We start from the raw sequence: 26,414 nt of genomic DNA on the forward strand, positions 1-26,414 counted from the left end.
GCCAAGGAGGATCTCCATCCTTTGCTGGATATGGGGGGGAACATTGTCACCGAGGACAAGGAAAAGGCTGAGGTACTTAACGCTGCCTTTGCCTCTGTGTTTAACAGCCAGACCAGTCATCCTCAGGGTACTCAGGCCCCTGAGCTGCAAGACAGGGACAGGGACCAGAATGGAGCCCTCATAGTCCAGGAGGAAGCAGTTAATGACCTGCTATGCCACCTGGATGCTCACAAGTCTATGGGGCCAGATGGGATCCACCTGAGAGTACTGAGGGAGCTGGCAGAGGAGCTAACCAAGCCACTTTCCATCATCTGTCAGCAGTCCTGGTTAACAGGGGAGGTCCCTGATGACTGGAGGCTTGCCAATGTGATGCCCATCTACAAGAAGGGCCAGAAGGAGGACCCAGGGAACTACAGGCCTATCAGCCTGACCTCGGTGCCAGGAAAGATCATGGAGAGGTTTGTCTTGAGTGAACTCAATAGACATGTGCAGGTCAAGCAGGGGATCAGGCCCAGCCAGCATGGGTTCATGAAAGGCAGGTCCTGCTTGACCAACCTGATCTCCTTTTATGACCTGGTGACCTGCCTGGTGGATGAAGGAAAGGCTGTGGATGTCATTTACCTGGACTTCAGCAAAGCTTTTGACACCGTCTCCCATAGCATTCTCCTTGGGAAGCTGGCAGCTCATGGCTTGGACGGGTGTAGTCTTTGCTGGGTAAAAAACTGGTTGGGTGGCCAAGCCCAGAGAGTAGTGGTGAATGGAGTTAAGTCCAGTTGGCAGCCGGTCACGAGCGGTGTTCCCCAGAGCTCTGTTTTGGGGCCAGTCTTGTTTAATATCTTTATCGATGATCTGGATGAGGGGATTGAGTGCACCCTCAGTAAGTTTGCAGATGACACCAAGTTGAGTGGGAGTGTCGATCTGCTCAAGGGTAGGATGGCCCTGCAGAAGGACCTGCACAGGCTGGATCGATGGGCCGAGGCCAACTGGATGAGGTTTAACAAGGCCAAGTGCTGGGTCCTGCACTTGGGTCACAACAACCCCATGCAACGCTATAGGCTTGGGGAAGAGTGGCTGGAAAGCTGCCTGGCCGAAAAGGACCTGGGGGTGTTGGTCGACAGCCGGCTGAACATGAGCCAGCAGTGTGCCCAAGAAGGCCAACAGCATCCTGGCCTGTATCAGGAATAGTGTGGCCAGCAGGAGCAGGGAGGTGATTGTGCCCCTGTACTCGACACTGGTGAGGCTGCACCTGCAATACTGTGTGCAGTTTTGGGCCCCTCAATACAAAAAAGACATTGAGATGCTGGAGCGTGTCCAGAGAAGGGCAACGAAGCTGGTGAAGGGTCTGGAGCACAGGCCTTATGAGGAGCGGCTGAGGGAACTGGGGTTGTTTAGCCTGGAGAAGAGGAGGCTGAGGGGAGACCTTATCACTCTCTACAGCTACCTGAAAGGAGGTTGTAGTGAGGCGGGTGTTGGTTTCTTCTCCCAAGTAGTTAGCGATAGGATGAGAGGAAATGGGCTCAAGCTGCGCCAGGGGAAGTTTAGGTTGGAAATTAGGAAAAACTTCTTCACGGAAAGGGTAGTCAAGCATTGGAACAGGCTGCCCAGAGAGGTGGTGGAGTCACCATCCCTGGAAGTGTTCAAAAAATGGGTAGATGTGGCACTTCAGAACATGGTTTAGTCTAGTCTACCCTTAATTGTTTTAGTGTGGACTTGGTAGTGTAGGTTAATGGTTGGACTGGATGATCCTAAAGGTCTTTTCCAACCTAAACGATTCTATGATTCTACCTTAACCTCTCCTTGTATTACCAAAGTGTACCTTGGGTCAGCAGAGAGTAATAGTAAATTTTTCAAAGGGGCTTGGGAGGTAAATTTCATTCTGGGGTGTTAGGAGGACACACGCAAAGTGCATACAAGTCAGTTTGGACATTATGTAAATCCAAACTTTAAAGAAAATGTGCCTTGTTGAACCAACCCGATCTTTAAATTACAGTGACTGCTGAAGTAGAATTGGAGTGTAAGCCAGTTGAGAAGACTGCAGCAAGAATCGTTTTTGCACTACAGGAAAATATACTGATCTTTGTTAGTGAGTTACACAGACAGGGATAAAGGGAGTACAGGCAGAACAGAAATGTAGACTGAGCTCCATGGTGATTTGTGCAGTGGGGTTTGTTTGTTTTTAGTGAAGTCATTCCTTTTTCTTCACATTTTCCTCTTTGAATTTCTGAAGTCTGACTACATTGTTTTTCCAAATTGGAAAATAAGAGCCACTTAATTTATGTAAATACTGGAGAGTCAAAGGTTGTTGAGAGTGAACTGGTAAATACAATACTGTAAAAATATTCTTCCATTAATTAAAGACAGTATCCTCTTAACTTAAACTCCAAAGCATCATTGATTTGAGTATTTGGGTTTGTATGGCTAAATTGAATAGAATGGGTGCTAAGTGTTATACTACAGAGATAAAACCATCCCTTTCCTTAGTTATAGTTACAAGCTTATAATTTGCTCTTCTCAAGCCACATTTCATTTAATTGTTACACAAAGCTGTGTTCATTCTTAGTGTAGACAGGGGGGTAATAATAGTAAAGAGAAAAGTCCAGGGGTTTTGCACTTTTAGGACATTTTTTAAAATTTAATTTAAAGTATAGAAATGATCCTCTGAATCTGAAATACTCTGTCACAAGTTAACATGCAAAAGAACTTAATGTTTACAAATATTTGTCTTTACACTTCTGTCATCATTCATAGATCTGCTGTTTCAGACTGCATAGGAATAGTATAGGATTTGGAGACTCTTCATTTACTATTAACATAACATCAGATATAATTGCTGCCTGACTGCAGTTGTAGGGTTTCACGGTGAATTTTTTTGTAAGTTACCTGTATGTATCTCCTAGCAACATGGTTTAAAGATCTTTAAACTCTGCCTGTTGTGTATTTGCCATTAAGTTATCTAGTGAAGGCTGCAGTAATGTTTGTAAGTACACATCTAGTAAATGCGGAGTAGTGGGGTATTTCAATGTAACAAAATGCTTTTCTAATAATAATAAAAAAAATACTTCAAACAGTGAGGAGAAAAATTTAATAATGGCAAAATTTAGGTCAATACTTAAGGTGTTACCTTTTTTAAGGTCTCGTTCCACACTTGGACACACAAGATCACACTGGGGACAAAGCTCTAGTTCTCATGCTGGACGACCTCAAGAACAGCGGAACCGCAGTAGGATTTCCACAGTCATACAGCCACTGAGACAGAACGCAGCAGAAGTAGTGGACCTTACAGTGGATGAAGATGGTAAGTTGCATTGGTCTGAGAAATCTCTTTCCTTTTTCAGAAGCAGGATGATCAGTGTAAGGGGAGTGGAATTAATTGCATCAGTTGTAACATACCATTCTATGGAAAAGTCTCAATTCTAAACAAACTAATTTCCAAGCCTGTCAGAAAATCTTCTTGCGGCCTTACTTTTAAAATTAAAAGTTTAGCCGTTCCCAGTGGGTCTACCAGATCTAATTTTTCTTCCAAAACAGACTTGGGTGTGTGTCTGAGGGCTGACTCACCAGGCAGAAATTACAGAACAGGTTGGAACTGCTTCTTTAAAAATATGCACTTACTTCAATACAACACTATAAAAGGAAAATCTGTCGCTGCCTATGCTTTGGAATAGTTACTGCACTTTCAGGCCTTGCAGTAAAAATAATTAAAAAGAAAAAAAAAAACCAACCCACCAAACCAACCCAAAACTAGTAAAGTATGTTAGGTTTCTGAAGTTGTAACCTCTCATTGTTTCCTAACATTAAAACCTACTGGCATTTAATAAGTCTATTCCTGCTGAAAATCATAAAAGCAACTTCCAGGTATTGTCAGAAATTGAGAGAAGGGAAAACTAAAGCTCATGTATATTTTTGCAGGTCTATTTGTTGTTGTTGGTGGTGGTGGTTTTGGGGATTTCTTGGGTGCATGCTACTTTTAATGTTTAACAGAAGTTTTGTCCTGATTTAGTTCTATCCCCGAGTGCATCACAAGCTAGTGTCTTGCAATATCTTATTGTTCAAGTTGTCTTGATTTTTGGGGTAGGTTAGAGAGTTGGAAGGGTTTGGACTTGGTTTTGGTTGGTTGATGGTTTTTAAGGACGAGGATGGGTTGATTTACAGATTGTTTTCTTTATGGATTTACTATGAAGCATCCCAACAGCTCTATCATTGAAGAGGAATAGGCATCCATTGCTTTAATTTACTCTTTAAACTCAAATTATAGAATTTAGTTAAATTCAGGAACCAAATTCTTGTAAAAAAGATTATTGCTTAATGAACTTCTGTAATGTGTATATTTAAGACTAGCTGTTTCTGCCCCCTCCCCCAGAGGAAATACCTTTCTAAGATGAGTCTTCCAGGATTTCAGGGATATTATTTTTGGGTTTAGCCATCAAATTTAATGCGTGAACTAGTGTAAAATTATTAAAAATCTAAATTAACACTGTTACAAGGCAGCTATGCACTTTATCGTAACTTTACTGATGTCTTCAAAGATACTGGTGTTAAAACTTTGCTAGCTACTTCCATGAGCAGAAGGATCTTAGGTAGTAGTTTGAGATTGACCAAGCCCACTGGCTTTTACTGGGTTTGGGAGGAGAAACAGAACTGTCTGTATTGCTGATGGTGAGTCAAAACAGTAACAGGCTAGCACGGTGATTGAGGCTGATAGAATTGAGAATTGTCTGACTGCGGGATTGCTTTCAGAATGTATCAGCATCCAGTCTTGAGCACTCTGTGATCACGTATTGATGTTAGGCTATACGTGTCCTAGATACTTGCTAGTCTTTTTTCTAAATTTAAACATTAATACATTTCTCCCAAAATGTTTTCCTTTAAATAAAATTAGTATATTGGAATGCCACATTAAAATCCATTGGAATGCCACATTAAAATCCAAAGGAATTTAAACATAGATATCAGATCATGTTTTTTTAATGTGATGAGTTGGAAGACTTGCAAGAAGGGAGATAACATTTATTCCCTTGCTTGCTGAGTTGCTGATATACTTACTGGCTATGGAGAGAAATCTTGAAAACTAGTCATATTTTATTTTGAGACTTTGTGTAAGAGAAGTATTTGAAGTGTCTTGATGCTTTTTTTTTTTCCCGTGATATCCGTGTAGACATTTTTACTAAAAAAAAATCTGAGCTGTTTCTGATGGTACTCCCTTTTATGGTATCTCATATTCCTAGTCATGTCATTGCCTTGTCAGTAATTAGAGAGAAATTTCAAACTTGCTGTCAAAGGCAGACTTTTTCAAAACTAAATTTGAATTATGCCACCAAGTATCTTTTTAAATTTTAACCTGTTTAGAATTGTGTAGTAGAGAACAAGATTTATCAAGTGTTTGGTGTATTTCCCTGGATCCAATTAAATATATTGTCATCTATTACCATTACAATATGCAAAATGAACATGTGTGTAATTTTAACAGAAGTCTCAAATTCTGATTTAATGAATCTGCTTTTAATCTGTATTGAGATTAGAAACCAAGTTTATCTTGCTATAGCTTTTAGTACTGTGTGTGTAGAATGATTGAAGTTTGTAAAGTAGTATTGCTAGTTTAGATGTTACTTTGCTGTTCTTGGTTAGTTATCGAAAAGTTTTTCTGTGCTTTGTAGGCATTAACAAAATGGTAAGAGTAGTTTGCCTGTGGATTTATGAAAGATTTCAGCAAGTGTTTTCATCAAAGTACCTAAGTAATTTCATAGAATCATAGAATGGTTTAGGTTGGAAGGGACCTTAAAGATCATCTAGTTCCAACCCCCCTGCCATGGGCAGGGACACCTTCTACTAGATCAGGTTGCTCAAAGCCCCATCCAACCTGTCCTTGAACACTTCCAGGGATGGGGCATTCACAACTTCTCTGGGCAACCTGTTACAGTGCCTCACCACCCTCATAGTTGAAGAATGTTGTCCTTATCTAATCTACATCTACCCTCTTTCAGTTTAAAGCTATTACCCCTTCTCCTATCCCTACATGCCCTTGTAAAAAGTCCCTCTCCAGCTTTCTTGTAGGCCACTTTCAGGTACTGGAAGGCTGCTATAAGGTCTCCCTGGAGCCTTCTCTTCTGCAGGCTGAACAACCCCAACTCTCTTGGCCTGTTTTCATAGGAGAGGTGCTTCAGCCCTCTGATCATCTTCGTGGCCTTCCTCTGGACTTGCTCCAACAGGTCCATGTCCTTTTTATGTTGGGGGCCCCAGAACTGAACACAGTACTCCAGGTGGGGTCTCACAAGAGTGGAGTAGAGGGGGAGAATCACCTCCGTTGACCCTGCTGGTCATGCTTCTTTTGGTGCAGCCCAGGATATAGTTGGCTTTCTGGGCTGCAAGTGCACATTGCCGGGTCATGTTGAGCTTCTCATCAACCAACACCCCCAAGTCCTTCTCAGGGCTGCTCTCAATCCATTCTCCACCCAGCCTGTTTTTGTGCTTGGGATTGCCCCGACCCATGTGCAGGACCTTGCACTTGGCCTTGTTGAACTTCATGAGGTTCGCACGGGCCCACCTCTCAAGCCTGTCAAGGTCCCTCTGGATGGCATCCCTTCCCTCCAGCGTGTCGATCGTACCACACAGCTTGGTGTTGTAAGCAAACTTGCTGAGGCTGCACTGAACCCCACTGTCCATGTTCCCAGCAAAGATGTTGAACAGTGCCGGTCCCAATACCAACCACTGAGGAATGCCACTCAAAAGGAATTTCCTTTCTAGTGGTAGTTTATTCAGTAAATAAAACTGGATAGGTCAGATTTGGTTGGGAATTGATTTTATATTCTTAAAATTTGACTTGAATTTAAAAAAAAAAAGAAGATAATTTTTTTCCCCACACACAAGTGAAACAGAATTAACTTTTGTATTTTGTACCTGTCAGGCTTTTGTGTTCCAGTTTTCTTAGCATTTGACAAGACCAGAATCGAGAATTTATTGTAAAATAATTAAAAACCAGCAACAACAATAAAAAAAAAACCCAGCAGCTTTTAAAGCTTAAAGAACATGAAAACTTTTTTTGTTTTGCTAGAGCCGACAGTTGTGCCAACCACGTCAGCTAGAGTGGAACCGCAGGTTGTGAGTTCTGCTTCCAGTAACAGTTCTAGTACGTCTACCTCAGAGCAGGCCTCTGATGCAGCTCCGAACATCTCCAACAGCCAGCCCTCTGCAGCACCAGAGACGACTTCTAGTGTTCCCAGTGGCAGCACTGCTGGTACTTCAGCTGGAGGTACAGAATAAGAGAGCTTTCTAAACTGTTGTGTTGCCTCCTAGTACAAAGGAGGTAGAGGAACTTAATCGGCATTCTCTAGATTAAACGGCATGTGAACTTTTAGTACTGAACATGACAGTAGTAAGTTGAGAGGACAGGAATCTGAAAAAGATCATTGATTTCTCCCCAAAGATGAAGGAAGTTATGCTGGAGCCTTCTGCTTTTGCCTGCTGGAATGATTTGGTTATACCTAATGAACCACTTTCTTTTTGAGGAGGTAGAATGTAGTTCACATGGAATTAAGTCTTCCTTTGCTGTGTGTTACAGGGGTGGTTTTTTTAGTGTGTATTGTAAGGAAGTGAAGGATGTATACAGATTCCTTGAACCTCCCCCTGTAGATTACTTCACTGGAAGCACATTTATACAGATCTGTAAAGATGCTGATCTGTAATAGAGCTGTGTTTACAGGTAGCACTCATAACATCTCTGAAACATGGGTGCTCTGCCCCTATCTGCAAGTCAGGTGAGGTACAAAAAACCTGAGCTGACCACAGTTGCACAAAAATTTGAGGTCTCTGCACACTAACCACAGGGACAATCTTTCCTTCTTTACCTATTGATAACAAGTCTTAAATTAGTGGAATAACGCAAGTGTCAGTTCACATCGTCTAGTGGTTCCCATGAGTACATCCACCTCAACCATTCAGTTTTGGTTCATTTGGCAGGCATAGCTAAGTCTTCTTTTTTGTATCCAGTTTGTTTTGGTTTAGTCTAGATCTGTTTTTCAATTGGTTAATTATTTAATTGTGAAGTACAGGTTGTTTTTGTTTTTGTTTTTGTTTTTTTTTATTTAGGGCACTGCTTTATGGTGATCAGCTTTACTAATTTCTTTCACTCTAATATTAACTTTCTTTATCTTCAAGATGATATAAGAAGAACTGCATCTAATACGACACTGGAAACGGGCCCTCCGGCCATGCCAAGGTTGCCGTCATGCTGCCCTCAGCATTCTCCTTGTGGAGGACCTTCACAGACTCATCATGCATTGGGGCACCCACATACAAGCTGCTTTCAGCAGCATGGCCACCACTTTCAACATCACCACCACCACCACCCTCACCCAGCTGTTCCACTATCTCCTTCATTCAGTGACTCCAGCTGCCCTGTTGAAAGGCCTCCTCCAGTGCCTGCACCTTGTGGAGCAAGCAGCAGTTCTGGCGCTAGTTACCATGACCAGGCATGTTTAATTCTTGTGACTCTCCCTTTGAAATTTCAAGTTGTAGATAAGAGAGAATAGAATAGGATGCTGAATTGCAGATTACTCTCTTGTTCTGTAGCAGGCATTATAGAAGGGAACTAAAAGGAAAATTTGAGCTGTAATATATGGACAAGAAAAATTGAAATTTTACAGACAGTCATAATCCAGCAAGTAATCACCGACATCCTCTTGATGACTGTATGATGATAGTGGCTGTTTAAGCAAACCAAAGATAAATACCTTGAAATATACTCTGCTGATCATAGCAGTTTTGCAGTGCAAATAATTGAGCTGCTTTAAGGGGACAAAAACATCAAGTCTAATGTTCTGTTTATAAAAGGTATAGAAGAGTTGCTCTTCTAAAAGCATTGGTTTTTAAGGCTTTTTAAGTAACTAAAATCACAGCTCTAAAACAATACAGTTTTAAGTAAGAACAGTACTGTGCGAACTTAATTTACAGCATGCAGAACTATCAATCTGGTTTCTGTTTTAAATGTAATACATTAGGCACAACTGAAAATATTAAAGATTGGGTTTTGCCTCCAAATATTTCAGTGCATGTAGCTCCCATATATTCACTGATTTATCCATCATAGGGTTTTTGTGTGGGTTTGTTTTTTGTTTTGTTTGGGTTTTTTTACACAATCTGGTGTAATGAATTTAGTCTCTCTTGCCAGATTCAAGAGTTTAGGAATAAGACATGTTAATCATACCTAAAGAATGTTCCAGAGTTGAGCCTTAAAACTTAAAAAATTGGATCCCAGTTGCTTGTGATAGTATTTATTTTTATTTTTTATTGCATTATGTTTGAGGGTGACTTTGTTTTCAATGTCTGAAGAATTGCTTGAAAAAAGATGGTTTGTTTATGCAGCAGGCATTGCCAGTAGACTTAAGCAGCAGTGGTATAAGAAGTCATGGAAGTGGTGCTTTTCATGGAACATCTGCTTTTGACCCCTGCTGTCCTGGTTCTTCATCTCGAACTTCAATTTATGGGCATCAGGCTGGTGCTGGCCCAAGCCAATCAATAACAATAGACGGATATGGATCAAGTATGGTTGCACAGCCACAGCCCCAGCCGCCTCCTCAGGCATCGCTCTCTTCCTGTCGGCATTATATGCATTCTCCTTGTAAGTATTGATAAGTACTGGGTACCTGGGGGTGGGGCGGAAATCAAACAAACAAGAAAACAGCTTCCCTGACAACATATGAAAACTCTTACTATCTGCTTGCTTTGATCTTAGAATTGGCCTAGCAAAACACGTATTAAGAAACTTATTTAAACAGTTCAGCTTGTGTAGAGGATTTGAACAGGATCAAGGTGAAGTTAAAATATTTTCAGTGACCTTAATAACATTCAGACTTCAAAACCTGTATTTACTCTGAAAATATTTTTCACCTCCTTTGTATTTTACCAATGCCTTTTTATTTATTTTTCCCTTGGTCTGCCTCCCTCCCTCCCCCCCCCCGCCCCCCATGAGTTCTGCTTGAGCAAACTCAGAGTCAACTAATTTGTTTTATTGTGATTTCTTTTTTGGGATTTTATTGTCTCTACAGAATAGTGGACTGGGGTGGGGAATTTTTAAAAAATTAAACAACAAACTTGAAGTAAAATTTCTCACCATATATACTTTTTTCAGTGTGCATCACACAGATTTTTTTTCTTTTTTTCTTTTTACCAACATTGGCAAGTGGAATACTTTTGGCGGCAGAAAGTGTGGGTTTCTTGTAGGGTATATTGTTGGAATCACTTTATTTAAGAATTGCGTAAACACATATTCCCATGTTGCCACTGTTTGCACTGGTGTAATAATATTGAAGCACCTGTGTGAAGTTACTTTTTAAAATAAATAAGTCAAAACCTGCTACTGACCAAATTAAAAGCACATGACATTTTTATTGCAGATGCTTCTTTGACCAGACCTCTTCACCATCAAGCTTCTGCATGTCCTCACTCTCATGGAAATCCTCCTCCACAGCCACAACCTCCACCTCAAGTAGATTATGTTATCCCTCATCCAGTGCATCCCTTCCATCCTTCAATCTCCTCTCATGCATCTTCTCATCCTGTTCCACCTCCACCTCCACCACCAACTCATCCTTTAGCCAATGCAGCTGCTCCAATACCACAGCATCTTCCCGCAACACACCAGCCCATATCCCATCACATCCCTGCAGCAGCACCTCCAGCACAGAGGCTACATCCTCATGAAGTGATCCAGAGGATGGAGGTCCAGAGAAGAAGAATGATGCAACACCCAACGTATGTCACAAATGTACTCAGAACAATATCTAAACATATAATTCATTTCCCTCAGGTTTGTAAAATGTTGCATGTGATTCTCAAACTGTTAATTGCATGGTTAGGAACTGTTAGTATTAAAACCATGGTAAGAAGTGTATTTGCATACCATCACAGTCACGTGAGCATTAAGACTGAACCTGTTCCATTACATCTCTCAACAGTGTCTTCAGGTAAGGCACAAATGGGGCATGAAAGAGGAGGGAAGGTTATGCTTCTCTTGCCCATTACTCATCCTCCAGATAACAGGCAGGAATTCCTTTTCAAGCTGGACAGCCTAGAAAGTACATCATAAGCTCCTTTCAAATGTGTTCCTTGACAGTGTGTTTTGCCTTGTTGATGCTGTTAAGATTCTTTTCATCTAACTAATGCTTTAAAATAAAATAAACAATTTATCATAAGAGACCGTTTACCAGGTTTAATTCAGGTTTAACCTTAGATGCTTACCTAGTTTTACTATGCCTTTATGTTTTTAGAAGAGAAGGCAGAGACTGAGCAGTATCTGTATGAGAATGTGACTGATGTTGAGATGTAGCTTTGGTGATACTGTTTAAGAGATGCTACTGTTGTTGCTAAACTAGATTCATGCTAGTATCAACAGAAGTCAAGTCAGTACTGGCTTGGTGTTCGATCACAAAGTAACTGAAGTTATCTTAATTCTGGAGATGATGCTTTTAAATATCCAAGATAACTTCAAGAATGAGCTCTCTAGTCGCTCCTAACTTTGTTATACAAATTCTACTGGTGACTAAATTAAAACTGATTTAGAAGTTAATGCTTAAACAAAAGTTTGCTTTGACTGCAACTTTTGAGGCCATTTCCAGGTAATTCATAAAAATATCTACAGGCAGTAACTGCTTATAAAGTAGCACGACAGACTTCCCCCTGCCCTGTCCCCCAGGAAAGTCAAATATAACCCTGCTTTCTCAGTCATTAAAATTTTGATGTGTCTGAACCTACACCTGTTCTTTTGTTATCTTTGCTATGCAAATGGCATAACCTCTAAACACCCTAACCTAAACATACAGGCAGACTGCTTGTGTATGCCCATGATGATGCAGTCGTCATACCCAAAAATTAATTTTGGAACATTCAAGCCAGTGAATGTGAGACAGCAAGATAGCATTTCAAGGAGAAAAGAAATAATAGTGGTAGCTATCTTATCAGTTCTGGAAGCTTTCTGCTAGTGTGGGGATTGGAAATGTGAATATTGGCATTTCTTAGCCTAGAGAATTTTCTTTCTGTGTATAGAAATCGTAGTCAAATGTTGACAGCTTCTTCCTTGACATTCTCTTTGAAGCCACCAATCTCAGGTCAGACAGTGTCAGTTGCTCAGTGAGGTTTCTTCTCTATAGTTTTGTTTTGTAATCTTACGAAATTGTTCCACCCTTGGTCTTTCTTTTCCCCTCTAAATCCTAATACAAATTACATGCAAAATCAGTATTGTAGGTGTCTTGGCCCAACCTCATATAAATTAGATTATACTCTGATGATCAGAAACTTGTGTATATTCACTCTGTTATTTAATACACAGACTGAGACTGCCAGCAGACTTGCAGTTTCTTCAGTTCTGTGTCCCAGCATCTCAAAGTGTTCTGAAGATGTTGTTTCATTCTTCATTTCTAGAAATACCATATTGGATAGTCTAGCTTGTATACCTTCTGCCTAACAATATAGGACTTTTTCAGGATTGGAAGTACAGAATGGTTAGAGTCCTCTTCTTACTGTCATGTCTCAAGTATGGGTACAACCATCTGTAACTTCCTTAGGGTCTTGGAATTGGCCACAAAATGTGCAAAAGGCAGTGTATGAGGGTGCACTGCATTGGTGTAACATAAGGATTTTTTGTTTATTTTAAATCTGATCACCCACTTTATACTAAGATTGTGGGTTAGACAGCCTAGGAGTTTTACATTCATAGAAACAATTTCAAATGTGTTTCTTAAATTAAGACTCATTTTAGGAAAAATGGGCCTACATGACATTCAGTTTTTATGGAACTGTGGAGTTTGTTTTGCTATGGTTTTTTATCAAAATGTGTTCTTCCAGATTTTTCCCCATAGTTATTCAATAAACTGAAGGTATCTGCTGATAGGTCTGTTCCCATGTTGGTCTGTACCACTGCAGAAAACTAATACTTCCAACATAATTTATAAAAGCTTGACAGATTTCTCTGGAGAAGTGACAATTTACAGTGATTAGAATAGAGCTGTTAAGTAACTTTTTACTTCTCTAGACATGTAAATTTACAAAACATCTATTTTGACAGGTAGTTTAAGGTAGTACTGAATCTGAAGGCAGTGTACTGCTTTTGGCAAAATCCAAGTTTCTAGGTTGAATAAAAAAAAAAATACTTTCTGCATTGAAAGCAATGGAAAGAAAAATACCAATCCGTTTCTTTCTGTAACTGGGAAGTGGTGAAGTAACAGAAGTCAACCAGCAGGTTTTTTGACCAACCGGCATGGAAAAAAACCTGCGTGCTCTTATTACTTGAGCTATGACGCAAACACGCTTCAAGGAAAATGTTCTCTGATTAGTGTATTAAGTTTCCCCCAATGACTTGTGCTGGTAATTTTTACTAGAAATAACCTGCAGCATAGCTGCAATGATCCTGAATCTCAACATGGCCATCATATGGCCTTTGCTTTCCTACCTGCAGTTTGAGGTTAGGATTAAACACTTTGTCAGTACTTCTGTAGTCACGTCTGCCAAGTGAAGGGCAGATCACAGTAGCTGAAGCTGGCTTTGTCTTTCAGTATGAAATCTGTACTGTAATTAGTTTCTAACTTATATCTAAAGTTGAAATTAAAATACTGTATGGGGAGGGTTTTTTCTAGTTTATTTTAAATGCATTCCAGCAATTCAGTCTGTAACATTTTGATTATGGATGTTGCTTTCTTGACACCAACAAATACGTGAAATTAACTGTTGCTGTTTTATGTTCTTTAGACGTGCTCACGAACGGCCTCCTCCACATCCTCACAGAATGCATCCCAATTATGGTCATGGGCATCACATTCATGTGCCTCAGACAATGTCTTCCCATCCTCGACAAGCTCCAGAGAGATCTGCCTGGTTAGTAATCAGATACTATTTCAGTTCTCTGGGACTCAGGACAAAAGACCATAAAGTGCTGACCACAGTGCTAATAATGTTGGCTGTGATTTTAAAACGTGCTGCATGCACCTGTAGTTTAAAATTCATAGATGTTGATATGGCTTTGAAATATTGCTTTGAGTTCTCAATATCTTAAATCTTTCTAGGGGGTTTTATCCATTGCTTTTAAAATGGTATTGAGTGTTACTGACTGTAGGTTGTTATTTCAAAAATTGATTTTAAAACAGGCAAGTAAAACGCAATGTTTGAATGAAGAATGTAGACTATTTGAAGAATGAAGACTATTCTTATATTTATGGTCTTTGTGAAATAGAGGTTTGGGTTTGAGTTACAAACTAATTTATTGTCCTCTTTGTCTGAACTTACTTAAAATTGCAGCAGGCTCACTTATGAAGGTTACATTTAAGTTCCACAATATATTTATTATTAAAAAAAGATAGAATCATAGAATCGTTTAGGTTGGAAAAGACCTTTAAGATCATCCAGTCCAACCATTAACCTAACATTACCAAGTCCACCACTAAACCAATTAAGGGTAGAGTAGCAACCCTACACCTCCTGGCTTGGTGGCTGGATCATTTATAATGAAAGTAAAAACTAGGAATCATTAAGATTGGAAAGGACCTCTAAGATCATCATTCCAATCATCAACCCAACACCACCATGCCTACTAAACCATGTCCCAAAGTGCCACATCTATCTGCTTTTTGAACACTTCCAGGGATGGTGACTCCACCACCTCTCTGGGAAGCCTGTTCCAATGCTTGACTACCCTTTCCGTGAAGAAGTTTTTCCTAATATCCAATCTAAACCTCCCCTGGCGCAGCTTGAGCCCATTTCCTCTTGTCCTATTGTTATCTACCTGGGAGAAGAGACCAACACCCGCCTCACTACAACCTCCTTTCAGGTAGCTGTAGGGAGCGATAAGGTCTCCCCTCAGCCTCCTCTTCTCCAGGCTAAACAACCCCAGTTCCCTCAGCCGCTCCTCATAAGGCCTGTGCTCCAGACCCTTCACCAGCTTCGTTGCCCTTCTCTGGACACGCTCCAGCATCTCAATGTCTTTTTTGTATTGAGGGGCCCAAAACTGGACACAGTATTGCAGGTGCAGCCTCACCAGTGTCGAGTACAGGGGCACAATCACCTCCCTGCTCCTGCTGGCCACACTATTCCTGATACAGGCCAGGATGCTGTTGGCCGCCGTGGCCAGTTGGGCACGCTGCTGGCTCATGTTCAGCCGGCTGTCGACCAACACCCCCAGGTCCTTTTCGGCCAGGCAGCTTTCCAGCCACTCTTCCCCAAGCCTATACTTTTGACCATTAGGAAAGAGGTTGCATGCATGACAGCTGCTGTTTCCTCAGTGTGAGCTGCAGAGAAGACTCCACACTGATAATATTCCTGGGCACAATAAATGTGGAGTTGTGTCTGCTGAATTATCATACTAAATCTTCACATCTGATTTAAAAACAACTTTTAATTATGGTAGGATTAAGATGATTCTTTAGCAAAGTTTAAGTAAGTTTAAAAAAAATTCTTGTGTTATGGTAGCTGTGCTGTGTTTTATGCTTTCCAAAGCAGTGGAATTGTATCTAGGAGTCAAGATGTACCTTTACTGTAATGCCACTTTCTTTCATGTGACAGGGAACTGGGAATTGAAGCTGGTGTGACTGCAGCTACTTACCCTCCAGGGCCCTTGCATCCTCACTTGGCCCACTACCATGCACCTCCTCGACTTCATCACTTGCAAATAGGGGCTCTTCCTTTAATGGTAAGGACATAGCTTATGAAAAAATTATGATCATTGGTCATTGTAATTATTTTGTTTGTCAGGAAAATTATCTTAAGGTTCACTGCATCTAATTGGACATGTAACATTGCTGCAAAAGTTAGTGGTTCGACTGAAGAAGAAAATACTCCAGTGTTTCTGTGTGTTGCTCCCAGAAAGGGAGCTAGAACAGACTCATGTCTAATAAGAGAAAACTGTTTAGGACACTAACATTTCTAACTTCAGCTCTTGTAAAATGAAACATATTTGAATTAAATTGTCACTTGCGTTGCAATGCATTGACCCTCTGCATCTGATTTTTAAAGTTCAGATTCTTCTTTAATGAGTTTTGGATTGTTAAAGGTACCAACTTTCCACCCAGTGCATGAGGATTGGCATTGGTGCTTTTATTTTTAAGGTGTGTATACAGCACAGGTAGAATTCCATCTAGAGATTTGGTTGTTTTCAAATAATATATGGTGTTCATCAACCTAATTTTGTGTGATAAAGTATATAATTTTGTAGTGTGAAGTGTTATAAGCAATAGGAAGTGTGAGGGTAAACTAGTCCCTTGTTACACATAACTTTTTTTAATCTACAGTAGAAAACCAAGGAAAATGAGAATAACTCTGACTTTTACAGAGTATTATTTTGGAAACAATGTTTGTAGGTTTATTTAAAATAGTCTTAATTTTGTTTAATGAAAATTCACAGACACACAGATTTAGTTTAATGGAGTATGTTTAGTGTTTGTGTGGTACTCTGTGTGGCTAACCCATATTATTTAACACAAAGCTAGATAATCTAATCAAAATTGTGGGCTCATCTGTAAAAGAATGCTAAAATTGTAATTAAAAAACAACCTGCAAGTCTTGTCCATCCAAAATTCCTCTGTTAGTAGCCAGAACTGACGTCTAGGGCTTGAACTGTAAATTTACAACCAATACTGTAATAGCTGTCTCTTCATAGTCTGGTCTTACATTGCTTGTTCCTTGCTATTTAACTGACAAACGTGAAAATATTCCTCAAGTACTTCCCTGATATATCAGGTTGGTAATTCACTGATGCACAGCTTGCATACTTACCACAGACTTTCTAGAGCAGTCTGTAGAGTTTGGTATTTTAGTGTAGCCAACAAGATTCTTACTGCATAACCTTATCTGCTGTGCATCATCTATTCAAATTAAGATTTTCTGCATTCTTCAGTTAGGTGTCTGTTTTTTCAAGTGGATGAAAAATGGCTTGCCTCTCGCATTTATTTCATGTGTTGTACTGTAACAGATAACATCAGTTGCTTTAGATTCTCGAAGAGAAAGGACCCTCCTAATAGTTGAGGGAACTGCAATTGCATTAGGAGGCAGCAAGTTAAATGTATGCCTATTTTATCTCATTTTCTTTCAGAGCTAATAAGCCAATTATGAGACTTATTTCCACTATTGCTGTGAAGTTTCTAGAAACTTCAGAGTTCAGCTGATCCTTATATTACAATGTGATGAGAAACTTTTAACTGTATTTTAACTTTTTATAGGGGTATTCCTACAACTAAAATGTTACACAAGCAAGTAGTTGGAACTCCAATGTTTATCTTCTTTTTAGGAGTAGAATGAAAGCAAGCTGTGATAGAGACTCTTCAGCAGTATTTCCTGAATGTGTGATAAAATACTGTAGGGAGTCTTGCCCTTCTCTCAGTAACCGCTGTTGCTAATTGAAAAAAGTGTCAGATGAAATAGCATTCTTTAACTCTACAGAAACTTGAACATATGTTTTGTGTAGGGATATGTAATCCTCATAACAGTAATTCATGAATCTCTGAATGGAATGGAATTGAAGTTGTTTGTATTTTGAGTTTTTGTACACACTGTACTGAGTTTTTGTACACACTGTACTGACAGCATGTTTTACAGTGTGTAGACTGCAGTAAGCAGTAATTCCCCAAATGTCTGTGATCTGTTTTGAACCTTGCTGTGATCAGATCGAGTGTTATGACTTTGAAGTTGTGTCCTGAGTCTCTGACTAACTTGAAGTATATTCAGGTTACATGCAGTAGAAGAACATAAAGGCAGGTTAGAGCACTGCTAGAAGTTACATATACAAGGAGTTCAAAGCATTACAAATTCTGTCTGATGATTCTACTGCTTCTATGGCAATAATGAAAGCCAAAGTTTTCTTCATTTGAATGTGTCTGAGAGTACAGCAGATCTGTCAAAAATTGACTTTGAATATAGAGCAAGTAGTGAAGGTTTTCATCTAACAGACTTTACTGGATATTAAACAGAAGTGCCATCTTAGTTTGTATTAAAGAGCAACAAATTAATTGCAGCTGTCACCTGGGTTTTTTCATTGTGACTTTAGGAATAGGGGCAGGGGAGGAGAGGCTCAACTGTGATTAGAGCCCCTCTGCTAAGTGGTTAATGTTATGAGGAGTGCTTTCTTCTTTCAGTAAGTACAGATTGTACTAAATAGCAATTTACAAGGCTCCATAGCTGTATTCTTGATGCAGATGTCATCAAATGTTGATATTCTCCATTTTTTATTTGGGGGGGGGGGGGGGGGGGGGGGAGGAAGTATTTTAATGTAACTCATGCAGTAGCTCAACTGAAAAATCATTTGTGTTGAATCCACTTTCTCAAATAGCATGCTGACCAATAGGCAGGGTGCATTTTTTCTGTCTGTTCTGGAGTACTAAAACTCCTTCAAACTGCTGCCAGACCATAAAGAGCATAATGGATTATTTGGGCTTTAATGAGTGCTGGAATGTAGACTGCAGTTTTAATCCTCAGGGAGACAAAATGATAAAGGTATGCTGGGGGAGATAACTAGGGTTCAGTAGCTTTGACAGCCCAAATAGAGGGTGGGGAAACAAAATCTCCTTTTCTGTAAGTTTAGTTGAAAAACTTTCACCTGTTTAAATGTTGCTTCAGGAGGAATCCTAGATTAAAAGCAGTTAAAAAAAGCCTCCTTCATATCTATGTAGACAAGGATTAGGCTGCTTCCCTCCTTGAACACAATTACTTTGTGTGACCCTGGCTTAGAGTAGTTTGTGTTCCCATCATTACTGCTTTAATGCCATGTATGTGCTGAGGAAAGATCTTCTGTCAAAGTGATTTTTACGATGGACTGCATTCTGGACAAATACCCATTCTGCAAACTTGAACAACATTTTTAGGAAGAATCAACTGAAGATCAATGCATGGCATAACTAATGAAACATAAGCCAGGAAAGACACAGGAGACAGGCTTTATCTGTTCCTCTGTTCTTCTCTGATGCCAGTGCTTGTTGTTAGATGTCACTTCAATTTCTGTTTACTATGAGTAACTTTGGCTGCTCTTTTGGCACTGTTGATGAATGGCTTTTTGATTCAGAGTGCCCAGCACCTGTTGCCACATCTGAGTGGACAGGGTGGGAATTTCCATAATTTAATAAGGTGAGATGGATGTTAAAAGGAACGTGACTTTTTCATAATGAACTGTATACCAGCCATAATTCTGACTAGCCAAACCATACTTACGGCTGTAATGCATATCCAAGCAGAATTCCTTGTCTTCTGTTGCTTCAGAAAAGAGAAGGCATCTTACTCTGTAGTGAAATCTGGAAGGGGAAAAGTCCAAAAAGAAACCTCCGGAAGATGTTTCTAAGTTTGGCCTGAGGACACCCTGAGGTGGTCTATACTGCTGGCTCTCCTGTGTCTTGTGTTTTCCAGATGTTATCCATTTACCTGAATGTAGCTTAGCTGTAAAATTGGTTACTTTTTGTAATTGCAAAGATGAGAATATTTCTAACATTTTTCAGGCTTCAAAAAATAAGAAAGGATTAGAAAAATGGAGACTAATGTGTTATTTGCTATAAAGTTTCAAAAGTCTGCAGACATTCATTTAGAAATTATAATTTAGTTCAGCTTTGAAACAGGAACTTGCTCTGAATATGAGTTTGTTGCTAGGACACACAAAAAACGAAATCAGTGCTTTATTTTATATTTTATATTTTATATTCTGCTCTGTTAAAGAAAGGGTTGTTCCTTTTTGTCATTTAATGGGGGGTTGGGTGGAAGGTTAAAACTAGAAGGTCTTGTTTCTCTCCCATCTTCTCCCCTTCATACTCAAAGAAGAAATACAAAATCTCTTCTAAACGGATAACTAAATTTTAAATGGAATATAGACCAGAAGTGAGCAGTGTTCCCTTTGTGCCTTTTAACTTAGTACACTTTTCCTCTTGTTTAGGTGAATAACTGGTCTGGGATTTTGACTGTTTAAAACTTAAGCAACAAACCTGCCACTGATAGAGTATTCAGTTCAGCTTGTTGTTTTTGAAACACACAAAGCTGTCATAGATACAATTTTCAGATCATATTATGCATAGTAGTGGGATTTTGGCGGTGGCTGTTGTGGGGTTTTGGTGGTGGGGGGAGTCGGTTCTGTTTTATAAAATATGTCTTAAATAATGGAGGCTATCTACATGCCTCTCAAATTGTTTAAGCTACCTGTTAATCAAAGAAGTTCCTGGGATATGCTGTTCCAGTCTCTTTGACACCAGCTCTTGCCTTTTTCAATAGTCTTGTTGATTGAGAATTTCATGCAGGGAGAAATTATCTGGACTTTACAATTTGCTAGCTGTGGTGTAATAAATATCTATAGGGTTGATGCAAGCCTTGAGAAAACTCCTTAACTTGTCTATGAACCTAGACTGCAGCTTGCCAGTCAGAGGGAAATCTCTGGATCATAATTAAAAAAAAAAAAAAGAAAAGTTACCTATGGTAACTTAACCTCCTCCAAGTGGTATACGTCCAGCTTTCATATGCTGTCCCCCCCTTTTCTTCTATTTCAGAGCCTTACTGTTTTGTTCCTTTAACTGTTAAATGACTCAGAGTGGTTGAGGCTATCTTCACACTTAGTTGTAAAAATTGGGAGGTATAGGCCAGTAGGTCCCAGTACATTATGGTAGATGTATGCTGGTCAGAATAACATCACTTAGAGTGTAGTCATACAGGTATCACAGCTCTAAGAGATGCAACTGTTCCATACAAAGAAAAGCTAACAAACTTCCTGTAAAATATCTGAACACTTAGCTTAAGGCTGTAACTTAATGTAGCTATAGTAGTTCAAGGTGAACATTAGGTTTGAAATAGCCTTGATTAGCTGCATCAAATTTAACTGTGTTTTTCAAATAAGAAAATGGACTTTTGTAATGCACGTACTACTTTTTTTCCCAATATAAATGAATTACTGTTCTTCAGGTTTTTGTAGAATATAGGTTATTGAAGGGCGCTCATTTTATGTTTCCCTCAGACACAGATACAGTTAGGTTTTAGCTATGCAGCATGCATTACTTATCCCTTCACGCAGTGTCTCTCTATGAAAACTGCAACTTTTCCTTGTTTGAATTTGGCTTATTAAGATATTAATTGATCAGCTTTACTTCTTTTTGAGCATTGACGTGGACCTAAGCAGTTAACTAGATAAAGCTTATTGTTGGGATTTATTTTAATATGTACGAAGGTCATACTTAATGTGAACAATTGAATAAAAGGTTAGGATGGACAAGATAAGCAGTACCATACAATGGAAAAATCTCTTCACTGACTGTGGCAACTGAAAGGCAGAAAGATCCTGGAAAGATGGAAGGTGTTTAAAGGAAGGCAGCAAGGCAGGAAATCTTTCCTGCAGGTTAGCTGTTTCAAACTGTTTCAGAATGTTTGTGTTGTAAATGTTTCAGACTTAGCCTTGAATTTTTTAGTTGCTGCAAATTTTTGTGATAGTGGGAAGTGTCAACAGAAAGTGCAAAACCAGAAACAGATGATACTTGTTCTACAGGAAACAAACAGTTCTTGGCAAACTTGTACTGGAATTTGCAGGTCCAGAGTGTATTGCTTTGAAGTATGTATTATAATTTGACTGTATCCAAAAGAATATATACAAGCACTTAGTGCAGACTGGCATCACCTTTAACTCTTTACTTTCTTCATTAGCTTTAAGCTTTCCCTTTTTTCTTATGTTCAGTACGAAAACTTACTGAAAACACACTTCCATTTGTGTGTGAAGCTGTTTCAAGAGAGCTGAAATCTCCTCTTTGCATTTGAAGCTTGATGGTAACTGTCAAAGGGATTTTAGTTAGACTGTTTGTAGTTGGGCATTTGTCCTGGTTTCAGCTGGGATAGAGTTAGTTTTCTTCCTAGTAGCTGGTATAGTGCTGTGTTTTGGATTTAGGATGAGAATAGCGTTGATAACACACTGATGTTTTAGTTGTTGTTAAGTAGTGCTTACACTAAGTCAAGGACTTTTCAGCTTCTCATGCTCTAGTGACTGAGAAGGCTGGAGATGCACAAGAAGCTGGGAGGGGGCACAGCCAGGACAGTTGACCCGAACTGGCCAACGGCATATTCCATACCATATGATGTCGTGCTTCAGTATATAAACTAGGGGAAAGGTGGCTGGGGGGCTGCTGCTCAGGGACTGGCTGGGCATCGGTCGACAGGTGGTGGGAATTGCATTGTGCATCACTGGCTTTGTATATTCTATTATTATTATTCTTTTTGTTACTGCTATTTTATTTCAGTTATTAAACTGCTCTTACCTCAACCCATGAGTTTTCTCACTTTTACTCTTCTGATTCTCTCCCCATCCCACTGGGAGGGGAGTGAGCGAGCAGCTGTGTGATGCTCAGTTGCCAGCTAGGGTTAAACCACAACAGTCCTTTTTGGCTCCCAACATGGGGCTCAACAGGTTGAGATAACGATAAATCTGACCAGAGTGTGTTAGAACAAATTTGTTATAAACATTCATTATATTAGTTTGATAGTCTCTGGTCACAATGTTGATTAACTTGCTCTGAGGTGCGTTATGTAACACCTTACTTGCCGTGTATGCTCCCTGTTGTGCTGTTTATCACCGCTGGGAGCTGGATCAAGGTTATCATTTTGCTGTACTTTGGTAACACTGGCTTATGATATGATAAAATGGCTGTTTGTGAGACTAATCTGGTAGTTGTACTTAGTATTGCCGTCATCGCCGCACTTCATGAGCCATCTCTTGGAAACTACTAATAGTTACACTTTGTAGCTTTTCTCCTCAGAGAGCCAGTTTATGGGGGAGAGCCTTTCCTTCACCTTCCCCTTCTCCTCTAGGCTAGTTACAATAGCTCTTGAGAATTTTGAATATCCTTGGGATGTTCAAACCAGCATGTTCCTGTTGCTCCTACTCCTGAATGTGTTTCAGGTCTTTTTTAAAAGTTAAACAACTATTTAAGGATACCACACAGATATCTGCCCCGAGGCTGGATAGTTATAAGTGGCAGGGTGTTTGGGATAGTATGGGCAAGTACCTAGAACAGTGGGCACCTCCAGTGTTTTGGAACTTCACCTCTGAACAAGTGCAGAATCCTGAAAAACTAGTAGAGAATTTGGAAAAAGTATGTTGTCACCCTGGCAACTCCAGAGACACACAAATCGCTGCAATGTGCTGGGGCCTGGCCTGTTCAACACTATTCAGTACCCTCAAGGGGAAGAGAAGGTCTCTGGATCCGATGACAAAATGACAGGCGCTGCGGCTACTCCAACGTCCATGACAGGCACTGCAGTTGAATCAAAGACCCAACCCGTGCTGGTATCAGTCGCCTCTATACACAAGAAGAAATCTTGGAAGCAAAAGTCAGCTTGTTTAGTAAGGGATGATGAAAAAGCAGGACCATCACAAGAGGAGGAAGAACTCATAAATGAGATCTAACCACCCAATCCCTATCCCTGAGTGAGCCATGAGATACGTGAAAAGATTTCAGCTGTTGTCCAGGCGAGCACATTGTCACCTGGCTGCTCTGATGCTGGGATAATGGGGCCAGTAGCCTGGAATTAGAGGGTAGGGAAGCCAAGCAGCTGGGATCCCTTTCTAGGGAAGGGGGCATTGACAAAGCCATTGGAAAAGGGGCACAAGTCCCCAGCCTCTGGAGGCAACTCCTGTCAGGTGTGAAGGAAAGGTATCCCTTCAAGGAAGATGTTACGTATCACCCAGACAAGTGGACTGCCATGGAGAGAGGTATCCAGTACCTGAGGGAATTAGCCTTGCTGAAGGTGACTTACAGTGACCTGTACAACGAGCAGTTATCCAGAGATCCAGATCAAGTTCAGTGTGCATGACCCATGTAGCAGAAGTTTGTACGGAGTGTACCATCATCATATGCCAACTCATTGGCAGTAATGACCTGGAAAGACAGAGAGGAACCACTGGTGGATGAATTGGCTAGACAACTTCAGCAATACAAAGAAAATCTCTCTTCCTCCCTTGTCTTGGCTGTGGAGAAACTGTCCTGGGAGGTCCAGCAAAATAAAGAGGATATGTCCTACTCCCCACCTGTACAGACCAGTATCCCAGCTATTAGGAGTAAGCGTTCCTCTGCTCAAGAGAGAGGATGTAGAGGGTACACACCATGGGGGCACCCTGTGGTTTTACCTGCGTGACCACGGAGAGGACGTGAGGAAGTGAGGTGGAAAATCTACCTCCACGCTAGGGGCGTACGTGGTACATGAGTTGCAAGGAAAACCAATCACAAGTGGGTGTTCTTCGAGGAAAATTGCTGCTTCAGTGGGTAGTTCCCCAGACAGAGTAGAAGGGCTGATTTCACTTCTGATCTTCACAAAGGGACTTCTGACTTGTATTTACAAGAAATGAGTAATGAATACTATGACCAGGACTAGAGGGGCCCTGCCTCCAGCCAGGTGGAAGAAATGGACAGCTGGGTTTACTGGACCGTGTGGATTCAATGGCCTGGCCCATCAGACCAACAAGAGTATAATGCTCTAGTGGACACGGGTGCACAGTGTACCTTAATGCCATCAAGCTATACAGGGGCAGAACCTATCTGTATTTCTGGAGTGACAGGGGGATCCCAACAGCTAACCGTATTGGAAGCTGAGGTGAATCTAGCTGGGAATGAGTGGCAAATACCACTCCATTGTGACTGGCTGAGAGGGCTCTGTGCATCCTTGGCATAGAGTGTCTCGGGAGAGAGTATTTTAAGGACCCAAAAAGGTACTGGGGGGCTTTTGGTATAGCTGCCTTGGAGATGGAGGAAATTAAAACAGCTGTCTACCTTGCGCGGTCTCTTGGAGGACCCCTGTGTTGTGGAGTTGCTGAGGGCCAAAGAACAACAGGTACCGATTGCCACCACAACAGTGCACTGGCGGCAATATCGCACAAACCAAGACTCCCTGATTGCCATCCATAAGCTGATTTGTCGACTGGAGAGCCAAGGAGTGAGGAGCAAGACTTGCTCACTCTTTAACAGTCCCATATGGCCAGTGCAAAAGTCTAATGACAGTGGAGACTAGCGGTAGACTACAGTGGCCGGAACGAAGTCACATCGCTGCTGAGTGCTGCCATGCCAGACATGTTAGAACTTGAATACGAACTGGAGTCAAAGGCAGCCAAGTGGTCTGCCACAATTGATAGTGCTAGTGTGTTTTTCTCAATCCTTTTGGTAGTGAGTGCAGACCACAGTTTGCTTTCACTTGGAGGTGCATCCAGTACACCTGGAACTGACTGCCTCAGGAGTGGAAACACAGCCCTACCATTTGCCATGGACTGATCCAGACTGCACTGGAACAGGGTGAAGCTCCAGAACACCCGCAGTACATTAATGACATCATTGTACGGGGCAATGCAGCAGAAGAGGTTTTTGAGAAAGGGAAGAAAATAGTCCAAATCCTTCTGAAGGCTGGTTTTTCCATAAAATAAAGTAAGGTCAAAGGACATGCACAGGAGATCCAGTTTTTAGGAATAAAATGGCAAGATGGACATTGTCAGATCCCAATGGATGTGATCAATGCAATAACAGCTATGTCCCCAACAACTAGCAAAAAGGAAACACAAGCACTCTTGGGTGCTGTGGGGTTTTGGAGAACGTATATTCCAAATTACAGTCTGATTGTAAGCCCTCTCTATGAAGTGACCTGGAAGAAGAACGATTTCAAGTGGGGCCCTCAGCAATGACAAGCCTTTGAACAAATTAAAAGGGAGATAGTTCATGCAGTAGCCCTTGGGCCAGTCTGGGCAGGACAAGATGTAAAAAATGTGCTCTACACTGCAGCCGGGGAGAATGGCACTGCAGCCGGGGAGAATGGCCCTACCTGGGGCCTCTGGCAGAAAGCACCAGGGGAGACTCAAGGTTAACCCCTAGGGTTTTGGAGTTGGGGATACAGAGGATCCAAGGCCCACTATGCTCCAACTGAAAAAGAGATATTGGCAGCATATGAAGGGATTCAAGCTGCTTCGGAAGTGATTGGTACTGAAGCACAGCTCCTGCTGGCCACCCCAACTGCAAGTGCTGGGCTGGATGTTCAAAGGGAGGGTCCCCTCTACACATCATGCAACTGATGCTACGTGGAGTAAGTGGGTTTGCTGATCATGTAACAGGCTTGAATAGGAAACCCAGTAACCCATGAATCTTGGAAGTGATCATGGATTGGCCAGAAGGCAAAGATTTTGGAGTATCACCAGAGGAGGTGGTGACATGTGCTGAAAAGGCCTCACTGTATAATAAACTACCAGAAAATGAGAAGCAATATGCCCTGTTCACTGATGGGTCCTGTTGCCGTGTGGGAAAGCATCGGAGGTGGAAGGCTGCTGTATGGAGTCCTATAGGACAAGTTGCAGAAACTGCTGAAGGAGAAGGTGAATTGAGTCAATTTGCAGAGGTGAAAGCCATCCAGTGGCTTCAGGTATCACTGAATGAGAAAAATGGCTGGTACTTTATACTGACTCATGG

The 26,414-nt window shown here is 40.9% G+C and overlaps 1 protein-coding gene across 7 annotated transcripts in view; it reads left to right on the forward strand.

Annotated features, from left to right (window-relative positions):
* Positions 1–26,414, forward strand: part of RNF111 (ring finger protein 111) — a 72,317-nt gene that overhangs the window by 38,267 nt on the left and 7,636 nt on the right. For 5 of the 7 annotated variants that reach the window (XM_075713422.1, XM_075713424.1, XM_075713427.1 and 2 more), the window contains exons 4-10: positions 3,132–3,295; positions 7,049–7,246; positions 8,152–8,465; positions 9,358–9,613; positions 10,389–10,746; positions 13,735–13,860; positions 15,541–15,667. In XM_075713422.1, coding sequence (XP_075569537.1) covers positions 3,132–3,295; positions 7,049–7,246; positions 8,152–8,465; positions 9,358–9,613; positions 10,389–10,746; positions 13,735–13,860; positions 15,541–15,667 — 1,543 coding nt within the window. The remainder of the gene's footprint in view (positions 1–3,131; positions 3,296–7,048; positions 7,247–8,151; positions 8,466–9,357; positions 9,614–10,388; positions 10,747–13,734; positions 13,861–15,540; positions 15,668–26,414) is intronic. The other 2 variants (XM_075713423.1, XM_075713425.1) reach the window with 1 other exon arrangement.

This window comes from Pelecanus crispus, chromosome 7, assembly GCF_030463565.1.
Source record: "Pelecanus crispus isolate bPelCri1 chromosome 7, bPelCri1.pri, whole genome shotgun sequence".
In the NCBI taxonomy this organism is placed as follows: Eukaryota; Metazoa; Chordata; class Aves; order Pelecaniformes; family Pelecanidae; genus Pelecanus; species Pelecanus crispus.